The sequence below is a fragment of the Schistocerca serialis genome, chromosome 1 (assembly GCF_023864345.2).
Source record: "Schistocerca serialis cubense isolate TAMUIC-IGC-003099 chromosome 1, iqSchSeri2.2, whole genome shotgun sequence".
NCBI lineage: Eukaryota > Metazoa > Arthropoda > Insecta > Orthoptera > Acrididae > Schistocerca > Schistocerca serialis.
In genome coordinates this window covers 1,123,337,213-1,123,360,570 of record NC_064638.1, presented here as the reverse complement: position 1 = coordinate 1,123,360,570, position 23,358 = coordinate 1,123,337,213, and the positions used below count along the sequence as shown (strand labels likewise).

General features: G+C 41.3%; 1 protein-coding gene across 1 annotated transcript in view; it reads left to right on the top strand.

The window, feature by feature from the left end:
- Window positions 1-23,358, top strand: part of LOC126416836 (E3 ubiquitin-protein ligase listerin) — a 146,783-nt gene that overhangs the window by 65,454 nt on the left and 57,971 nt on the right. Inside the window, exons 12-13 of the mRNA XM_050084722.1 lie at window positions 2,407-2,782; window positions 17,989-18,107. Of these exons, the coding sequence (XP_049940679.1) occupies window positions 2,407-2,782; window positions 17,989-18,107 (495 nt within the window). The remainder of the gene's footprint in view (window positions 1-2,406; window positions 2,783-17,988; window positions 18,108-23,358) is intronic.

The window sequence follows — 23,358 nt, the reverse complement described above, 5'->3', positions numbered from 1 at the left end:
CAATTTCCAGCTCTCTGCTGGAGGTGAAAATATTTTGTTGATGCTCACTGAATCGGAAGAATGATCACCATAATAAAATAAGAGAAATACGAGCTCACATGTATAAAGTTAAGTGTTCATTTTTGCCATGCACTGTTCTAGAGAAATAGTGTGAAAGTGGTTTGAGGAACCCTCTGTGAGACACTTGATTGTGAATTGCAGAGGGCTCATGTAGTGTAGAGGTAGATACAAAACTGTCTGCCCTCCTTTGAACTGTTTCAGTGTGCTCTGTCAGTCTTCTCTGGTAAGGATCCTGTACTGCACAATAATACTCCAGAAGAGGACAACATTTTCTATTGATGACTCCAATTTAAGTTGTTTGTAATGCCTAGGTATTTAGTTGCATTGACAACTTAAAATTTGTGTGATTTATCGTGTAACTGAAATTGCATTCTAAAATAAACTTATGTTGAAATTGTGTTGCAAAGGAATATGGAATACATATGTTTCTTTGTAGCACAACTGGTAGAGTGCTGCATGTATAACATGGAGTTCGTAAGATCAGTCATCATAGAACGCAAGTTTTTCACATAAAATGTCGACTCATCCAAATACTTGGATGTAACACTTTGTAGGGATATGAAATGGAATGATCACATAGACTCAGTTGTAGGTAAAGCAGGAGGTAGACTTTGGTTTATTGATAGAATACTGGGGAAGTGCAATCTGTCTACCTTTGTAGACTATTGCTTACAAATCACTTGTGTGATCCATTTAAGAATATTACTCAAATATATGGGACCCTTACCAAACAGGACCAACAGGGGCTATTGAACGTATACATTGAAGGGCAGCACAAATGTCACGGGTTTGTTTGGTCCATGGGAAAGTGTCACAGAGATGCTGAAGAAACTGAGCTGGAAGACTCTTGAAGATAGACAAAGCTTCCAGAATGAGATTTTCACTCTGCAGTGGAGTGTGCGCTGATATGAAACTTTCTGGCAGATTAAAACAGTGTGCCCGACCGAGACTCGAACTCGGGACCTTTGCCTTTCGCGGGCAAGTGCTGTACCATCTGAGCTACCGAAGCACGACTCACGCCCGGTACTCACAGCTTTACTTCCGCCAGTATCTCGTCTCCTACCTTCCAAACTTTACAGAAGCTCTCCTGCAGACCTTGCAGAACTGACACTCCTAAAAGAAAGGATATAGCTGAGACATGGCTTAGCCACAGCCTGGGGGATGTTTCCAGAATGAGATTTTTCACTCTGCAGCGGAGTGTGCGCTGATATGAAACTTTCTGGCAGATTAAAACTGTGTGCCCGACCGAGACTCGAACTCGAGACCTTTGCCTTTCACGGGCAAGTGCTGTACCATCTGAGCTACCGAAGCACGACTCACGCCCGGTACTCACAGCTTTACTTCTGCCAGTATCTCGTCTCCCACCTTCCAAACTTTACAGAAGCTCTCCTGCGAACCTTGCAGAACTGACACTCCTGAAAGAAAGGATATAGCGGAGACATGGCTTAGCCACAGCCTGGGGGATGTTTCCAGAATGAGATTTTCACTCTGCAGCGGAGTGTGCGCTGATATGAAACTTTCTGGCAGATTAAAACAGTGTGCCCGACCGAGACTCAAACTCGGGACCTTTGCCTTTCGCGGGCAAGTGCTGTACCATCTGAGCTACCGAAGCACGACTCACGCCCGGTACTCACAGCTTTACTTCTGCCAGTATCTCGTCTCCTACCTTCCAAACTTTACAGAAGCTCTCCTGCGAACCTTGCAGAACTGACACTCCTGAAAGAAAGGATATAGCGGAGACATGGCTTAGCCACAGCCTGGGGGACGTTTCCAGAAAGTTCTGCTACATCCCAAGAGAGAATGTAATCCCTAGGTATTTAGTTGCATTGACAGCTTAAAATTTGTGTGATTTATCATTTAACTGAAATTGCATTCTAAAATAAACTTTTGTGGGAATTGTGTTGCAAAGGAACTCAGTAAATTCTGCTCATCAAGTAACTTCTGTGAATATCATATAACTGCTTTTCAGTTAATTTATGGAATAAACAACTACTAAATACCTTATAAACAAATTCAGCTATGTGAACCGCTTATAAACTGCCACAGGACAGTGCTGTAGTTGTTTCATGCAAATATCATGTCAGTGCTGAATTTGTACACCAAAATGAGGTGTTAGACAAGCTTTTGTAGGATAGTTTCACTTCTGAGCAGTGATGCTCTGTAAGCCAATATGTATGTGACCTTGTTACATTTTCCACTTACATTAGTTGCAGAGAAATAGTAACTTCAGATCTGTTTGTTTAATATAGGCATTTTGTCACAATCGAAGGTAATCCAGTTCTGTAGATAAATGTTACTTTGTTTACATGTGTTTCCCTGTTCTTATTCTATGTTGTCTTCCTTCAGTGAGGTTGCAGAAATAACAGAACAGCTGCAGCCTCTGCCCACAGAAGTCAAAGCCGAACTGTTAACAGAATTGAAGTCTGCTCGCCGTGATGACGGTATGTGGATGTCGTGGGCATGTCACCTGGCTCATCGGCTACTCGGAGAGCTGACAGGCGATGCTGTCACACCTCCGCCTCTTCCAGGTCCTTCCCATGACACTCACAGCTTTGCTGCACTCACTTTGCTGTCGGTTCAGCTACTACTTTCTCAAAAATCACAAAAAGAAAGCCAGTCTTCTTCTGATGATGATGGAGATACTGATAAACTGCTTGAGCACATGCCGGAGCTGACACATGCCCTGGCTATCGCTGATGATTTTCTTACCTGCTATGTTAATGTAAGTACCACAATCTGTTAGGCATGTGGTCTATATTTAAACTTATGGTACTTCAGAACAATATTTGTAGGTTGTTACAAGTGACTGAATAAGTACATGTCTAACAAGGAGAAGACATTGACTCAGGATCATAGAATATAAGTTAATGTATTTTTGCATTTGTTTTGTTTTACTGCAGGCTAGTAACACGGTATCTAGTATAAAATAACAGCAAAGAGACGCATGAAAAGTTAACATTTTGCATAAATGTTTTATAAGCAATGTGAGAAATGAAATCTGGCATAGCTGAGTCGTCAAATTGTTCACATTAATAAAGCTGCCTTGGGTCAGAGTCCAACATGTATCATATACAGGGTGGTCAGAAATTCTCATTACAGACTTCTAGAACTTGTGGCAGGGAGTGAGTACATCATATTTTGAATAGGAACCCATGTCCAGAAACATCATCCAACAAGACTACAGAGCATCAAAGTTACAGGCGCGGGTGTCTGTAAATGTACATATGCACGGGGTGATTCCATGATGATGTTACATACTTTCTAAGATAATGGAGAATGATAAATGTATTAATTTGAAGTCAGGATCCCTGAACGGAAACGAACGAGTCGAAAGTTATAAACAAAAACTGTTCTGATACCTCTGACAGTTGAATACATGTACCGGTTCTTGTGTTGCGAAGAGTGTAGGTTGGTAACTTTCAGTGGTGGTAGTGTGGACAGAAACGAGAAAAAATGTCCAATAAACGTATGCTCTAAATTGCATACCTGAGGAGCTATGACCATTTGCTCATCTTCGCTAATGTGAAACACATCTTCTCTACTGAGCAAGTGTTCATAGCTTTTAAGGTACGCCCTTTAGAGCCCACATTTATTGGACATTTTTTCTCGTCTTTGTCCACAGTACCATTACTTAAAGTTACCAACCCTACACTCTTTGCAACACAAGAACCGGTATATGTATTCAACTGTCAGAGGAATCAGAATGGTTTTTGTTTATAACTTTCGACTCGTTCATTTCTAGTACAGGAATCCTTACTTCAAATTAATACATTTATCGTTCTCCATCATCCTAGAAAGTCTGTAACACCATCACGGAATCACCCCGTGTATACATACATTTACAGACACCCGTGCCTATAACTTTGATGTTTGTAGTCTCATTGGATGACGTTTCTGGACATGGGTTCCTATTCAAAATACGATGTACTCACTCCCCTCTACAAGTCCTAGTAGTCTGTAACAGGAATTTCTGACCACCCTGTATGTGCATTTTTTGTGCTACTTATTAATGTTTGTTTTTACAATACTTCAGGTTCTCTTTGAGGGAAACTGTAAAAACTTTGTTATTTGTAATATTTATTGTGCTAATCTTATACTTTTGTTTTTTATTATTTTGCTAAAAATGAAAAAACAAAACTTATGGAAAGCTTAAAGAAAATATTCTCGTAGACTATCATGAAATGTTGTCACATGTGAGTGACAGAAGGGATGGTTTTCTTTCAGTAAGACTGACTGGTTTTTTGGTTGTTCTGTCATTTTTAAATAGCTTGTGGTAGACTAGTTTCTCTTATCAGAATATACATGCTCCTAAAGAGTGACTTTACAGACACTTGGCTTGATTGGGTTTTAGTTGCAGACTATATTCCTTGGAAAGTTGAGTGTTTACTTCTCTCTGAAATAAAAAAATTATTCTAAGTGTTTGTGACAAACCTGCTAAAACCATTGCTACAGTACTGTGCCTCGTACCCTAGTAACTCTTAAGTGGATCATCTATATTCCTCCATTACTCCTACTTATTCCATGTGCCCACCACTGCCAACCCCAAGTTGGAATCACCAAGATAAGCATGTTGTCACTTGTTTGTCATCATCATCATCAAATGACTCTTAGCACTATGGGACTTAACTTCTGAGGTCATCAGTCCCCTAGAACTTAGAACTAGTTAAACCTAACTAACCTAAGGACATCACACACATCCATGCCCGAGGCAGGATTCCAATTTGCGACCGTAGCAGTCGCACGGTTCCAGCCTGTAGCGCCTAGAACTGCTCGTCCACCCCGGCCGGCATCATCGTCATCATTATCATCATCATACGGTGCTGATGACACTGCCAAATGCCATCTTCAGTCTCTGCCCTAAATCTCATTGCGAAGCAGTAATGGAAATTCCTGGGTAGAACAATGCATAAAATAAGGGAATGGTAACCACACTTATAGCAGGCTGGTGTACAACACATAGACACATCATCATCATCATCATCAAAGACTGATTATGCCTTTCAGCGTTCAGTCTGGAGCATAGCCCCCCTTATAAAATTCCTCCATGATCCCCTATTCAGTGCTAACATTGGTGCCTCTTCTGATGTTAAACCTATTACTTCAAAATCATTCTTAACTGAATCCAGGTACCTTCTCCTTGGTCTGCCCCGACTCCTCCTACCCTCTACTGCTGAACCCATGAGTCTCTTGGGTAACCTTGCTTCTCCCATGCGTGTAACATGACCCCACCATCTAAGCCTGTTCGCCCTGACTGCTACATCTATAGAGTTCATTCCCAGTTTTTCTTTGATTTCCTCATTGTGGACACCCTCCTGCCATTGTTCCCATCTACTAGTACCTGCAATCATCCTAGCTACTTTCATATCCGTAACCTCAACCTTATTGATAAGGTAACCTGAATCCACCCAGCTTTCGCTCCCATACAACAAAGTTGGTCGAAAGATTGAACGGTGCACAGATAACTTAGTCTTGGTACTGACTTCCTTCTTGCAGAAGAGAGTAGATCGTAGCTGAGCGCTCACTGCATTAGCCTTGCTACACCTCGCTTCCAGTTCTTTCACTATGTTGCCATCCTGTGAGAATATGCATCCTAAGTACTTAAAACCGTCCACCTGTTCTAACTTTGTTCCTCCTATTTGGCACTCAATCCGTTTATATTTCTTTCCCACTGACATTATTTTCGTTTTGGGGATGCTAATCTTCATACCATAGTCCTTACATTTCTGATCTAGCTCTGAAATATTACTCTGCAAACTTTCAATCGAATCTGCCATCACAACTAAATCATCCGCATATGCAAGACTGCTTATTTTGTGTTCACATATCTTAATCTCACCCAGCCAGTCTATTGTTTTCAACATATGATCCATAAATAATATTAACAACAGTGGAGACAGGTTGCAGCCTTGTCTTACCCCTGAAACTACTCTGAACCATGAACTCAGTTTACTGTCAACTCTAACTGCTGCCTGACTATCCATGTAAAGACCTTTAATTGCTTGCAAAAGTTTGCCTCCTATTCCATAATCTCGTAGAACAGACAATAACTTCCTCCTAGGAACCCGGTCATATGCCTTTTCTAGATCTATAAAGCATAGTTACAATTCCCTGTTCCACTCATAACACTTCTCCATTATTTGTCGTAAGCTAAAGATCTGGTCCTGACAACCTCTAAGAGGCCTAAACCCACACTGATTTTCATCCAATTGCTCCTCAACTAATACTCGCACTTTCCTTTCAACAATACCTGAGAAGATTTTACCCACAACACCGATTAAAGAGATACCTCTGTAGTTGTTACAATCTTTTCTGTTTCCATGTTTAAAGATTGGTGTGATTACTGCTTTTGTCCAGTCTGATGGAACCTGTCCCGACACATGTAACAAAAAACATTGTTACTAGCTTTTGAGTCCTGGCTCTTTTTCAGTAGCAAGTACATGCATTTGGCCACAGCAACACTTATTATTGATTACACATTATTGAGAGCACTTGCCTTGGCTGATAGATGTGGGGAGAGGGTAGAGAAGGACATGCAAGGAAGGAGCGGTAGTGTGAGGCAGGAGTGGAAAGACTCAGTGTCTGCACAATAAGATGAAAGGAATTATGAGGGTGTAGAACATATAAAAGAGAGAGCAAGAGGGAGAGAGGGCAGAGACAAAAAGAGGAACAGGGAAGAGAAAAACAAAAAAGGGGGAGAAGGACAGAAATGGGCCTGGGGGTGGGAGAGCTCACATATAGGGGTGAGGGGGAGGATGTAGGGTGGTTGGAGAAGGTAGTACATTATCTGGACAGGGAAGGAGTGGTATGGATGACGACAGAAGAGAAAAATGAAACGGTATGCTGAGACAGTGGGAAACAAACATAGGGTATGCTGGAGAGAGGATTTAGAGGTTTAGTGAAAAGGGAGCTGTGGAATTAAACTGGAAAAATTTAGATTTTGTTGTTTCTAGTATACTTCTATCATATATTGTCTGTCATGGGAACTAGAATGGCAAGGCTCCCACCTTTTCTGCAGTAGATTCTGTTAAGTTCAGGAATATGTTCCCCTCAGAATTTTGAGTGAGAGGAGAAGTTATGTCACTTACTGATGTTTGCTGTGTCAGTGGCAGAGTTACCAACATAGGAATGTTACAGACTGTTACATAAATTTTATCATATTAGAAGGGCATGTTGTTTATTTTTTACATCTCCCTTTTTAATGCACATTACACACAAACAGTTATTTTTCCCCAGCTTGTAACAGATGTTTGTCTTTCTTTTGGTGGTGGAATTGATATCTCTGGTACCCCTGCTATGCAGTATTCAGAGAAACATGACTGCTTGTGTATCAGAGAATGTTGAAAGGGCTTGCAGAAAATGTATTTGTAACTCAGAGAAATAGAAGAGAGAGAATGTGAAGAAGAAAAGTTACGGTGGATGTGAACATTAGTGATAAAACCAGTAAAAAAAGTAGGAGCTAAGCAACAAGGACCTGGATATGGCTACAAAAGCAAATCAGACAGTTCTAATCTCAATTGGTGTAGCTATTCAGTGTTAGACAAAGATTTGTGATTTTTACTAACTGCTAGAGTACTACATTCAAAATGCCCACCTCATTGGCCTTTTTGAGCATAAGGATTGCAGTCAGGGCTGTGACGTGGGAGTGAGCAGAAGAAAGAACCCATTTACTGATCATGTAACAGTGGCTACTGGCACAAAACTTAGAGTATGTTTGAAAGTTTTTTGCAGTATGCTTGCAGTTTTGCGGAAAAGAGTTTCAGCAGCAAGAGGAACAGGAAAGTGTATAATGTTGGGGAAGAGTTAGATGGTGATGAAGTTAGCAATGAACGCAATTCAATGCACCTTGGCATGCCACATGTAGGGAGATGTGAAAGACATGCCAATGTTAAGCATAAAATCAGTGAAGCCTCATTGGATTGTGTTTGAGACCATATTAAAAAGTTACTGAAATACAAAAATCATTACTCAAGGAATGACAATTCAGTAAAGGTGGCTGAAATGCACTATCTGTGTGGATAAGGATACCAAGGTTCAGGAGTTTTACTCCGCAACATATGAAGTCTGTGAAAGTTTTCAAAACTGAGCTTTAAGTTATCACACATCACATGTGAAACTTGTGATGAGTGTGCTGCTTATATGATAGATACTGTTTCTTTCTGTGTTAAAACTGAAGAAGCATACTCTCTCTTGATGGAATACACAATGACGTGTTTCAGTGATGGTTGTGACTACTGTATAATCACCTATGATTTACAACAGGCACTGCCGGCACCAAAAATTCCAACAGATACATTTTTCTACCAAAGGCAGTTGTGAATGTACAACTTTGGCCTCCACAAATCCAACTCCAATTCAGTTATTATGTTATATCACGAGAAGATAGTGACTCAAGGGGTTTGTGAGAATTGTATCCTGTATCATGAAAATGTTCCGTGATCCCTTGAATGTTCATTTTGCAATAATTTTTGTTAGACTCTCGTATTTGACAAAACAGAAACAATACAATGATTGATGTGAGTTATTCTGCCATTGCTAAAGAACTCTGTGATTTCATTCAACATTATTTCCTTGTTCTTGGACATACCTATTTACCTTAGTGATCGAGATTTAGCACAATGAAAGACTTTGAGAGACAGGTCATATTTACACTCTTGACCAATTGTACGAAGTTGTGGAAAATGCCAGAGTCAAACAACAGTTAAACAGTGGAATTGTAATACCTAGTGCAAGCTTTAATATCAGGAAAATAACTGCTGTTAAATTTGATAGACAACCAGGTGTGCTCTTTTTTAAAGACATCTATTCTGAAGTTGAAAAGTGGCACAGATTGGAACTCTTCAAGCAGATGTAATGTCAACACTCAGAAACCAGAAAAGAAACCATGCTTGATAATCCTTACATGACTAAACTTCTTGAAGAAATATAATTATTCTATCCATACAGACTGCCCATATCATCATTCTTTCAATATTGTCATGTATACCCCCCCCCCCCCCCCCTCTCATTTTCTCATGGTGTTTACAAAAAACTGAAATCCACAGGAACTTGGACTGGGAAGATGCGCCAGAGTAGATGTAAAATAGTTTTATGTTCTTGATATGTAAGCCTCTTAACATGGTTTAATTCAACAAAAAGTATTTACACCAGTATAAAGCTCTCTGACACAACAGTATAAAATTCTTCATTTTCCATACAAAAACTATGTATCATACATAGATGTTCAAAATAAGTGCTTTTTACGTTGACATTTATGTTTTTGATTTTGCATAATCTACCTAATAATCAGTTAAGCTGGAAAACTTAACCTTTATTGTACAAATAATGCCTCAATTTATCTCCTTTTATTGTGAAAGTGGCATGACTCCCCCTCTCAGCAGAGCCCTTGATTCCCATCTGCGTAGTTCAGAGAAATTATTGATAATAAATTATTTAGAGCATTTGCCTGGACTGATAGAATTATTGGTTATCAATCATGGAGAGCAGTAGCCAGGGCTTAAGGATTATTAATTATTGAAAGCAGTTGCCTGAGCTGATGGGTGCTACACTGCAGTAGAAATTCTTCCCCATCAGTTGGAACAGCATTCCTAGCACTACCTGAGGAGGTAATCCAAACTGCTCCTGTCTTTTGCTCGCATGGGATTACCTCTAGCCACTCGTGTCAACCCCTCAAAGCTCTCTGATCATACTTTTCTAGCTCACTCTGCCTTCCATACCCCTGAAAACTTTCTTCAGCCTCCATGAAACACACTGCTCATTCCTTATCATTGTTGTCAACCTATCTGCCAAAACTCAGCCCCTGCAGAAGTTTCAGTGCTTTCTAAAGGCCTCATATGTAGCCCAAAACGTAACTTCAGCCATGCTGGACTGCTAAAGTACTTGGTTTCCTTCACTCATTCTTGGCAGTGGAAACATTTCTTCACCAGGCACCACACCAACAACAGCCAACCAAAACTACTAACATAAAACCTTCTTTAAAACATATATGAAGATGCTACGAGGGCAGTTCAATAAGTAACGCAACACATTTTTTTCCTCGGCCAATTTTGGTTGAAAAAAACCGGAAATTTCTTGTGGAATATTTTCAAACATTCCCGCTTCGTCGCAGGTGGCAGCGCTGTACGAAGCTGTTAAAATGGCGTCTGTAACGGATGTGCGTTGCAAACAACGGGCAGTGATCGAGTTTCTTTTGGCAGAAAACCAGGGCATCTCAGATATTCATAGGCGCTTGCAGAATGTCTACGGTGATCTGGCAGTGGACAAAAGCACGGTGGGTCGTTGGGCAAAGCGTGTGTCATCATCGCCGCAAGGTCAAGCAAGACTGTCTGATCTCCCACGTGCGGGCCGGCCGTGCACAGCTGTGACTCCTGCAATGGCGGAGCGTGCGAACACACTCGTTCGAGATGATCGACGGATCACCATCAAACAACTCAGTGCTCAACTTGACATCTCTGTTGGTAGTGCTGTCACAATTGTTCACCAGTTGGGATATTCAAAGGTTTGTTCCCGCTGGGTCTCTCGTTGTCTGACCGAACACCATAAAGAGTAAAGGAGAACCATCTGTGCGGAATTGCTTGCTCGTCATGTGGCTGAGGGTGACAATTTCTTGTCAAAGATTGTTACAGGCGATGAAACATGGGTTCATCACTTCGAACCTGAAACAAAACAGCAATCAATGGAGTGGCGCCACACCCACTCCCCTACCAAGAAAAAGTTTCAAGCCATACCCTCAGCCGGTAAAGTCATGGTTACAGTCTTCTGGGACGCTGAAGGGGTTATTCTGTTCGATGTCCTTCCCCATGGTCAAACGATCAACTCTGAAGTGTATTGTGCTACTCTTCAGAAATTGAAGAAACGACTTCAGCGTGTTCGTAGGCACAAAAATCTGAATGAACTTCTCCTTCTTCATGACAACGCAAGACCTCACACAAGTCTTCGCACCCGAGAGGAGCTCACAAAACTTCAGTGGACTGTTCTTCCTCATGCACCCTACAGCCCCGATCTCTCACCGTCAGATTTCCATATGTTTGGCCCAATGAAGGACGCAATCCGTGGGAGGCACTACGCGGATGATGAAGAAGTTATTGATGCAGTACGACGTTGGCTCCGACATCGACCAGTGGAATGGTACCGTGCAGGCATACAGGCCCTCATTTCAAGGTGGCGTAAGGCCGTAGCATTGAATGGAGATTACGTTGAAAGATAGTGTTGTGTAGCTAAAAGATTGGGGAATAACCTGGTGTATTTCAATGCTGAATAAAACAACCCCAGTTTCAGAAAAAAAATGTGTTGCATTACTTATTGAACTGCCCTTGTATCTGTTGTTTCGGACATGTCCAAAAGAACAGATACCATCTTCATATAGTTAAGGCCAACTGGCCATTGACCTCCTTCTTCTGCACGGGATGCACACGCATTGGCCGAACTCTTACAGCGCTCGGTAAGATTGTGTGCCGTGAGCAGGGGCACTACGAATATAGTGTGTGGACATTAAGTTGGGAATGTGGGTCTCGCGGGGAGCGTGTAAAGGATACATCCCTGCAGTCGCACTATCCTCTGTGCCCTCGGTGGCTCACATGGATAGAGTGTATGCCATGTAAGCAGGAGATCCCAGATTCGAGTCCCCGTCGAAGCACAAATTTTCAGCTGTCCCCATTGATGTATATCAATGCCTGTTGACAGCTTAGGGTCTTGATTTCATCATCATTTCATTCTTTAAAACAGTTCGAACCTTTTTCCAACCATGCTCCTCCTCTCCATCCACACATTCGTATCCAGGCTATCTTTCCAAGAATTCCTCGCTTCTAACCTGGTTTCACCTTTCTTTCCTAAATCTCTCCCTAGTGAGTCCAACATCACTCGTATGGAACACACAGCTACCTGAAAACCTGTCCAGACTGTATCATCCTTCCTGCGGACAGAGCCTCCACCACTGTGGTCATTAATCATGCTGACTAAGCAGCTGAAGTTCTCCACCAACTTTCCAACACCTCTGCATACATACCTCACAACCATAATTCCATCCCAGAAGTCCAGCAAAACCTCCAGCAGCTCCTCAAGGCCTAGATCCATCCCAAAACCTAATACCTGACTCCATCTCACTCCTCACACCTGCAACCTCCTGCACTCCTTTCTATTACCTACTCTGCAAACTCCACAAACCCAACCCCACAGTTTTTCCTACTAGTCATCCCATTGTGGTCAGTTACAATATTCTCACATGGAAAAAAAAATCTCTGCCTTTATTGACCAGCACCTCAAAATTATTGTCCCTATCCTCCCATCCTATGTTGAAGTCACTTCCTTCACTATCTTTCCACAGTTCCTGTGTTGTAACTGCCAGACTCCTTGTTGGTAACTGAGGATGCAATGTCCTTATATACTACATCCTCGATGCCCATGGCTGCACTGTTCCCAGTATCTTCTGATACCAAACCCACCATCTTTTTCCTAGTCCTCCTGCCCAACAACATTCTGATCTACAGTTATTTTACTTTTGAAGGCTAAGTCTATAAACAAATCTGTGACACTGCCATGAGTACTGATTAGGAATCATCCTAGCTCAACAACACCTAAAACCCATTGTCTTGCTCAGGTTCATTAATGACATTTTCATGATCTAGACTTATGACAGGGACAACTTTCGCTCTTTTTTCAATATTCTCAACACCTACTCCCAAATCTGCTTCACCTGGTCCTTCTCAACTCAATGAACAACCTTCCTAGCGATCGATCTCTGACACCTGTCACCCTTTCCATGTCAAAAAGTTTCTTCCTTACAGCCTTGCCACCTGTGGATGTTGCATCTGCAGTGAAAAACAGGAGTTGTCAAAATAAACTGACAACATTATCAGAACTTTTGTTGGCAGATGATTTCCTATCCAGCTCATCTTAAACAGGTCTCCCATGCCATCTCCTCTGACATCAGTAAACCTGTTAACCAACCACTGACTAGCACTCCTCTGATCATCCAATGTCACTCTGGCTTTGAGAAGCTCAGTTACATCATTCTCAAAGCTTCAACCACCTCTCATCATTGTGCTCTGAGGTAAGAGTTATCCTACCCAAAATCCTAACCACATCACCCAGAGTAGTGTTCTGCCACCCACCAAACCTACAGAATTTCCTTGTCCATCCTTATTCCAATCCTGCACACCATCAGTCATTCCCTTGTGGAAACCCAGGCGCAAGACCTGGCCCATACAGCCGCTTACTACCTCTTACTGCAGTCCAGCCACAAGCCCTTTTTGCCCTACAAATGATGTGGCCATGTGTGAAAGCAGCAATGTTATGTATCAGCTATGCAGCAATTGATGTGCAGCATTCTGTGTGGGCATGATAGGTAATCAACTGTTTACTCATATAAGTGGCGCCTACCGAACTGTAGCCAACCACAAATTTGACCATCCACTTGCTGAACATGCTACACATCACAACACAAATGACTTTAACAGCTGTTTCAGTACTTGTGCCACTTGGATACTCCCTTCTACCTCAAGTTTCTGTGAACTACGCAATTGGGAAATGTCTATCCAATATATCCAGCATTCTTGCGAATCCTGGCCTAATCCTCTACTAATGTATCCCTGTGCCTCATGTTATCTCTCCCCTTTTTGGTATGTTGTCCATGCCACTCCTTCCCTCTCTCGATTGTGTACTGGCTTCTTCTACAAACTCTTCCTCCCTTCACTCCCATGTGGGGACTCACTCTCACCCTCTCCCTCCCCCTTTCTTGCCCCCTCCACCTCCCTCCCCGCCCTCCTCTCACATCCTGTCTCTTCCCACTCCCTCTTTCTGTATCATGCACATACCTTACCCCCTCAGAATTCCTTTTGTCTTATTCAGCCGGCTGTCTTTCCCACTTCTGCCTCTCACTACCCTGTTACCCAATCCATGCCTCATACTTCCTCCCCTACCTTCTCCCCACATTCATCAGCCCCGCCAACTGCTCTCAATAATGGAAAATCAATAACAATCATTATTGTAATGGTAGTGTGCATTTGGGTACCTGTGTGAGCATGTATAATTTGTATTTATCTATTTTCAGCTGCAGGATCAGCTACTATTTTCAAAGTGCAGTTTGCCCATGACAAAATTAAATTTGAATTTTTATTATTGTTGCTTTGTAAAACCACGATGTAAATTAACATTTTTATTTAATTTGTTGATGATAACATCACACATCCAGTATTGTATTTTCAAACAGTGGAAACCCCTGGTAAGAATATCAACAATGTAGGAAAAGACAGATTGCTACTTACCTTAAAGAAGTCACATCATGTTGCAGGCAGTCGCGATTAAAAGACACTCACATATAGTTTTCGGCCACAGCCTTCATCCGAAAAACACACACACACACAAAAGGAAGCAAACCCCATGTACATACGAGTGTGAGTGTCTCCTAATTGCACCTGTCTGCAACTTGATGTATCTTCTTTACAGTTAGTAGCAATCTATCTTTTCCTACATTGTCAGCATTATATTTTATTGGATGTGATTGGTTAAAACCTTTTCATCAAACATTTACCATTACTATACATTAACAAGTCTGTTGTTGAGATCAAAGTGTGGTGGTTGTGAGCTGCCTTGATGTTCCATCTTCTTAGGATCTTTGACTAGTGGCAGGCACAATAAGTATCTGTTTCAACTGTTCCACACTGACCAGTGCTGGACGAATTTCACAACACCCACTAGTTCTACATAAAAAAACAACAAAATGGAATAAATATCCATGAAAATTGAAATTAAATATATTAATTTCATAACATATAAAACTGAAATACGTAATTAAAATTTGAGATTGCCAGTGATTGCACAAGCAGCATGAGTACGTGTAACATAATAGTGTCAACACTTTTGTTATACTACAGTGGGATACTCATATTGACTTCTCTGCTGTCCATAAAAATGATTTTCACTTTGGTTACTCTTCTTTAATTGTTGTACGAAAAGATACCGTAGGCATTTCCTTGCAGATACTGTTTGCTGTAGATTTTCAACAGAAATGGAGGTGTGTGAGCAATAAAAATCAGATTTTCAAATCCAAGCAATAAATCTTCCTTGCAGCAAACTCCTTTGGTATCATTGAGGATGTCCTAGCAGCGGATGAGAACTATCCTGAGAAATGCAGTACATATGTTGAAACAAATCTACCTTCTTTTTATAAATTTTCTTTCAGTTTGGTCCTTTGTAATGGATCATTACATTAATAAAGAATGCAAATTTTGTATCTCTATTACAGATTATTAATTATATAGGAAAAGGATGGATTGCTACTCATTGCAAAGGCAGCACATTAAGTTGCAGACAGGCACAATAAAAAGACTTTTACACATTTACTTTCAGTCAAGTCTGAGCTACCAGAGATGGTGGTCACATGTGCATGAGGTGTGCTTGCTTGTGTGAACATGTGTGTATTTTCTTTTCTAACTAAGGTGTTGGCCGAAAGCTAAATGTGTGAAGTCTTTTCAGTGTGCCTTTCCTCAACTCACTGTGTCATCTGTACAGTGAGTAGCAATCTATCCTTTTCCTAATGTTGTTGACATTCCAAACTGTGATTTCTATTGTGTGAAATTACTAATTGTATTAATTTAAAACTCGTATAGCCAAGCTGTATGTGCATTTGATTATTCTTTCTGTAGCAGGCTCCAATAACATGGTAAATAGTCTATCATCAATGGCGGACACGTGGAGAATGTAACAAAGCACAATGATTCTCAGAAAACACAGTGAAGAAAGTAGACTTATGTTTTCACCAGATAGCAAGACTGTGTGGCTGTCTTGTGTCAGAGAATTTGCCAGCATATAATGGTGTGGTGTTGCTTTCATCTTCAGGCTTCTCCCTTTGTATATAATTTTTCCATTATCATCTGTACTACATAGTGTGACTGTCATATCAATGTTGTACTGTGATTTGAGACTGAGAAAGTATGTAAAATAAAAATTAAATCACATGTTAAATGTCTGAGGCTTGAAACAACTGTGTTTTATTTGTCAAAAATAATCTAGTTGTCTGAGTTCGATAGAGAGACAAAGAGAGACAACTCCTTCCCAGTTCATGCAGGTTGTTTGGCCTGACTTTGTTAATTGCAACTATTGCACAATGCTTACACTGAACATTATGTGGAAGTAGTGAAACATCCTGCAACTTCGAAAGTTGCATTCTACAAGTACTCTTCTTGAATTTGTATGCAGTAGTGTATCTGTAACTCATTGACAGTGGTAAATTGCAGAATCTATTCTGACAACAGCCTCTTCCTACTAAAATGTTCATGAAAGATATTGAATATCCATTTACTTGAGATGTTCATAGTCATTTCAGACTCAAGAATCTTCAATTAGTAGTCATACAACACTCTGTCAGATTTTGTCTCTTCATTTGTAGACTCCACTAGACTTTTGAATGCTTGACTTCACTAATTCTTGTATGGATTAAGTAAACTTTAATGGCACAGTTTTTTAGTGTACCATAAGATGGAGGAACAAGAATCCCCATAATACTTCTTAAACTTTTCTCTTGCTTCTTTTCTCATATCCCAATCCAACACTGCATGTTTCATCAACTGTTGGAACTCACTTTTTTTTTTATTTAAGAAACATCCATATATCTGTTATTGATCTTACTCAACATAGTTCTAAGAAATAGATCAAACCAGTTTTTTGGGATATACTTGAAAGGAAAAGATGTTTCACATCAGAGGTAAACAAAAGAGATTTAGTAGTAAATAGTCTTCACGTGTGTGCCGCCGGATGACGTTGTGCAAATCCCACAATATTTCCTCGGAGCAACTGTCCGACATCATCAGGTGGTTGAACTTCGCTGGTGGCTAGGTACAACTAGCTAGGTACCTAGCCACCAGCGAATATTGAATACCCATTTACTTGAGATGTTCATAGTCATTTCAAACTCAAGAATCTTCAATTAGTAGTCATACAACACTCTGTCAGATTTTGTTTCTTCATTTGTAGGCTCCACTAGACTTTTGAAAGCTTGACTTCCTAGCTAGTTGTACCTAGCCACCAGCGAAGTTCAACCACCTGATGATGTCGGACAGTTGCTCCGAGGAAATATTGTGGGATTTGCACAACGTCATCCGGCGGCACACCCGTGAAGACTATTTACAACATATCCGCCGGGAAAGCCTGAAGAGTCACAAAAGAGATTTATATTATTCAGAATTTTTATACCTCTTGTACACACTGGATTTGGTTTGTTTCCATAATGTATCATCATATTCGGAATGTGTTCCCTCAATTCATCTACATCACTAGCCTGCAATTCACGTTCAGGTGCTTGGCACAGGATTCACAGAATCATTTTCAGAATATCGCTTGAAGGAGAAAGTTGATGACTGAAATTTTGTGAAAAAATCTTACAATGAAAAATGCCTTTGTTTTAATGATCACCAAATCAGCTTGCATATCATAACTGTGACACTTGCTTCGCTATTTCATGAAATACAAAACAAGCTGCCTTTCTTTGAACTTTTTGAAGTCCTCTGTCAATCATATATGGTATGGATCCCATACTGCACAGCAATACTGTGGCAGAGGATGGACAGGTGTAGTGTAGGCTGTTTCTTTAGTAGATTTGTTGCATCTTTAATTGTATCAACTACTTTTAAATTTGTATTATTTGTTGTGCAACCAAAGTTTAACAGATTGTTTGTAGTACTCATGTGGAGCACCACACAATTTTAAATTTAACAATTTTTTTTATTACTCATGAGGGGGACCTTACATTTTTATTGTCTGTGGTTGATTTTCTGATAACTTTACTAGATGGTAAGACATCGTCATCTGCAAACAGTCTTAAGAGGGCTGCTCATACTATCTCATAAATTTATCGAATGAAGTTTACAATTACAACTGCACAGAGAGTTCCCATTCATTGTTAAAGAAATGCTTATATTCTGTTCTGTTTTGTTTCAGACACCTCAAGCAAATGTAATGTCTGCATGTGTTACAGATTTAAAATCAGGATACAAAAAAATTATTCAGCAGCTCAGTAAGAAAGAGATTCAGAAAGTTTCAGATGCAATTACTGAAAGGTAAGCTACTTTCACTTCGTAACTAAATACAAAAGTTTTGGACAGTGTTTTTTAAAGAAAGATTTATTGAATGTTTCCTTTCATACCAGCTGCTTCAGTCACCTACAGAACTTACTGAAAATTACACCAGAAGTATCAGTAGGGTATTTCAGACCTTTATCTTCACATTCTCAAAATAGTGCTTAGGTAATTATGAAGTAGGGATGGTTTTGAAAATATTTCCTAAAGAATTACAAAAAAACAGGAGGCTTGGGATTTTACATGTAGTGAGAGTATGTTCAACTGGCTGCAACAGGTTTACTTTATGTCTTTTCTACTATTCGTTTACTGTTGGGTTGAGTAACTAGGTTAAGGAGAGGCGAGATTGTTGCCATGATTAATAACCTTGACGAGCTGCTACAATATGAAACAAAATTGGAAATATACACTGAACTGCGAAAGAAACTGGTATGGGCATGCATATTCGAATACAGGGAGATGTAAACAGGCAAAATATGGCACTGCAGTTGCCAATGCCTATACAAAACAACAAGTGTCTGGTGCAGTTGATAGATCAGTTACTGCTGCTACAATGGCAGGTTATCAAGATTTAAGTGAGTTTGACGGTGGTGTTATAGTCAGCATATGAGTGATGGGACACAGCATCTCAAGGTAGCAATGAAGTAGGGATTTGCCATACAACCATTTCATGAATATCAGGGATCCAGTAAAACATCAGATCTCTGACATCGCTGCTCCTGGAAAAAGGTCCTGCAAAAACAGTATTAACGACAACTGGAGAGAATCGTTCAACATGACAGAAATGCAACCTTTCCCCAAAGTTGCTGCGTATTTCGATGCTGTTCTGTCAACAAGTGTCAGCATGTGAACCATTAAATGAAACATCATAGGTATGGGCTTTTGGAGCTGAAGGCCCACTCATGTACCCTTGATGACTGCACGACACAAAGCTTTATGCCTCGCCTCGGCCCGTCAACACCGACATTGGACTGTTGATGACTGGAAACATGTTGCCTGGTCGGACAACTCTCGTTTCAAATTGTATCGAGCAAATGGACGTGTTTGGGTATGGAGATAACCTCATAAATCCATGGACCCTGCATGTCAGCAGGGGACTGTTCAAGCTAGTGGAGGCTCTGTAATGGTGTGGGGTGTGTGCTATTGGAATGGTACCCTTTATACGTCTAGATACGACTCTGACAGATGACATGTACATAAGCATCCTGTCTGATCACCATCATCCATTCATGTCCATTGTGCATTCCGACAGCTTTGGGCAATTCTAGCAGTACAATGCAACACCCCACATGTCCAGAATTGCTACAGAGTGGCTCCAGCAACACACTTCTGAGTGGCCACCAAACTCTACAGGCATGGGCATTATTGAGCATATTTGGGATGCTTTGCAATGTGCTGTTCAGAAGAGATCTCCACCCCTCATACTACTACGGATTTATGGACAGCCCTGCAGTATTCATGGTGTCAATTGCCTCCACCACTACTTGAGACATTAGTCGAGTCCATGCTATGTCGTGTTGCGGCACTTCTGCGTGCTCATGGGGGCCTACACGATATTAGGTAGATGTACCAGTTTCTTAGGCTCTTCAGTGTAATAATGGAAAGTCCAGGATGGAACACAAACAATAGAAGGAGAAAAAGTAACAGCTGACTGGATAGTTATTGTGTTGAGTGGTCAGTACACACATAAAGAAGATTTAAAAAGTTGCAAAGCTTACAGACAGTGTAGTTCTTCAGATTTAGTTAATACAGAATACACACACACACACACACACACACACACACACACACACACACACACACAGAGAGAGAGAGAGAGAGAGAGAGAGAGAGAGAGAGAGAGAGAGAGAGAATACGTTGTATCAGTGTTACAGTAGCTCAGCTTGTTCTCGGCACACAACATAAAGATGATCTGTAGTGTAAGTGTCATCATCAGCATTAAGCACTACTGTCAGTAAATGATGTAGCCTCTCCAGTACTGAGTTCAGGTATATCTGCAACTTCTTCTTCCTTGGGCAATTTTCTGCATGAGCAACAGTCTTGGGCAATGTTCACCCAGCTAACTCCACTGATCTTCCACAGGTCTTTGTCCCATCGGTCTGACAGTCTTCATCATGGACCATCAGTCTGACAGTCATCCTCATGGTGTGTGTATGTCTCGTGGGCTCCATTCCAGCATTGACCTTTGTCGATTGGTCATCAGTTCTTCTGGTAACATGGCTGGCCCACTGCCATTTCATAGTGACTATTCTCATCAGATTGTCTTTGATATCAGTAATTGATCTAATGTCTCCAGCCCTTTTTTGTCTTTCCTTGTGAAACCCAACATAGAGCTTTCCACACCTTGCTGCACAGTTCTAAGTTACTGCCTTGTATGTTCATGAAGTGTCCAAGTCTCACCGCTGTAAGTCAACACAGGGAAGACATACCGACCCAAAATTATTTTTTTCAGTTTTACTGCCATGTTTATCTGGAAGATAGCTGAAGGTCTTCCAAGTTCTTGCTACTTAATTTGATACATTGAAAAATTACAGCTTTTGTGTCTACAATCTAGGCAAGATAAATGTATTCTCTGAAAGTGTCCAGTAGTGTATTTTTGAGGTGTGCATTTATTTATTAGACAGAACGTTTGTCTTGGAAAGCTTTATGTCCTGTTCCACTGTGTGACGTACCAAGGTGAGATCCAATACCAACGTCTGTAGTATTTCAAAACCATTTGCCAATATCACAGTGTCATCTGCAAATCTCAGGTTGTTAAGTATGTTCCCGTTGATTCTAATTCCTTTTTTCTTCCCAGTTTAATTATGACATTGCCATTTCTAGGAAGGCAGAACTCAGCTTGGGAAAGATGACTGGTCACCTTGATTCACACCTCTCTGACTTATTAACTCCTGAGTTGGATTCCATGACACTTAACGAAAGCTGTAGAAGTTTTATATACATGGTACATAATTGTAACAGAGGCCACATCTTGTCCAGCTAAGGATGGCACAATATCAGTACGGCTGACTGAATCAAAGGCCATTTCAAAATTTACAAAAGGCACCCAGTATTTGTTTGCTCTGCTTACCACTTCTCAGAGAACAATAATATAGTGACCCTCAGGGGCTCAGCATTTGTTTGTTTGGTACGTGCTTGGTGACCCCAAGGTTACCGAGCTGGATTTGGTATGCACCACAAGTCTTCTGTCACTGTAAGCTGACCATCATGTGGTGCTGCGGTGGAACGTTGTGTGCCACGGGGAACAGGGACGTTGGTTTGCCTACCTGAATCATGAGGACAGTAAAACCCTCTATATAAAAAAAACCTCCATCTGAAGGTGTAGGTATGCTTCCTGCTGTTGAGGTGTAACAGCCATTTGAAATTTTTTCTTCATCCTCCCAGTGGAATGGGTAGGCTGCTGGTATGTCCCAGCATCCAGTCAAACAAAAGGGCTTGTGTAGCCAGCCATCCACACTCAGGGATGTTTTAGACTTATAGGATGTATAGTAACAGAATTCATGCTGTTAGTCAGGTTGTGTTTTTATTGGTTAAAAGGAGAGAAGGAAGCTTTGAAAAAATCTCACCTTTTTACATTCAAAAGGGTTTAGAGGAGAGTGCAGTTACATTAAAATCCATTAAACGGTTATGGAATGGGACACTGTTGATCAAAAGCTCAAGTTCCCAAGAAGTGACACACCTACAGAAGGCCAAAAGCCTTGGGGAATATGCCATTGAGACTGAGCTCCATAGTACCTTAAAGTACAGTAGAGGTTTAGTGACGTGCAGGGACATGGTTGACGTCCCCAAAGAAGACCTGAAAGTTGAGTGGGCCCAAGAAGGCAGTGCAGCTCTATGTCTCCCATCCAGTGCAGTAATTTAAATGCCAGTGATTTGGGAACACCACTCTTGGATGTAAGGGAGAAACCACTTGTGGCAGTGGGGTAAGGCTGCCCATGAATTAGTTGGATGTTCATCTCTACCGGAGTATGTGAAATGCTTTGGGGCCCATCTTGTCTGGATTAGAGATTGCTGTGCCCTCCTTGAAGAATGGAGGATACAAGAGTTCAAAGCGACAAAGCTATCCTTCCTCGGACTAAAAAGATTTACAAGGCCATGCAGCCCGCCTTGTTTGCCTACTTTGCTTCGGTTGTTAAACAGCCAGTTCAGAAAACCAATACTGGTACACAAATGGACTTTGCTAGCGTCAGCTCTGGTACCTGCATTTGTCAGTGCACTTGTGCTGCTGCAGTTACTTCGATACTTACACTTCCTCCCAGACAAGAATGTGGTAGCCAACATTCCGCATCTCCCTGCTCCTCCAAAGGCTGAGTCTCGTCCACCATCCAGCATTGTCACTTAACTGCCATGGTTGTGGCTCTGAAGGCTGACCAGGGCAAAATGTCAAATGTCAAGCATCCACCAACTGTTGAAGTCGGGGAGTAAACATTCCGACAGTGTTATCATCATCGACTCTGCCATCTCTCATGATTTTTCTGTGGAACTAATTGACCTTGTTGTCTGATTGGGGGCAGTCACTTTGCCCAAGACTGAGTCTCGATCCATTATGGGCTCCCCTCCCTGGAGGAAAGACTGGGTGAAAGTGCAACTGATCATAGATTGCTGCCATATTACAATGGAACATCATTGTGTTCAGGACACATGTGGAGGAATTGAAACTGCCAGCACAGGAACACCCCCTTTGCCTGTGCTTACAAGAAAAACATTTTAAAGCCACTGGCGTCCCTGCACTATGGGGCTATACCCTTCACTGAAAGAACTGAAAGAATGACCTGACTGGGGACAGAGTCAAGAGAGGGATTGCTGTCTTTGTCAGTAATACACACCACTCCTCTGCTCTCGCCTTGATTACTGACCTAAAAATGCGACTGTTGCTGTCCTTGTGGTTCAGAAGATCACTATCTGTTCCCTGTATTTACCTCCAAGGGATGCAATAGACACTGGAGCTCTTGCAGGCCTTACTACACAACTCCCCTGCCCATTTCTCCTAATGGGTGACTTCAGTGCCCATAATGCATTATGGGGCTTGAACTATACTTGCCACAGGATTTGAGTCATGGAGAACCTCATGGAGTCTCAGGAGCTGTACATCCTCAACATATGCAGTTCCACACATTTCTCAGCTGTCACTGGATCATCCTCAACCATCAACCTCTCTTTCTGCTCTCTAACACATGCAGACTCACCCCAGTGGGAAGCAACTGGTGACCTTCGTTCCAGTATCCTCTTACCA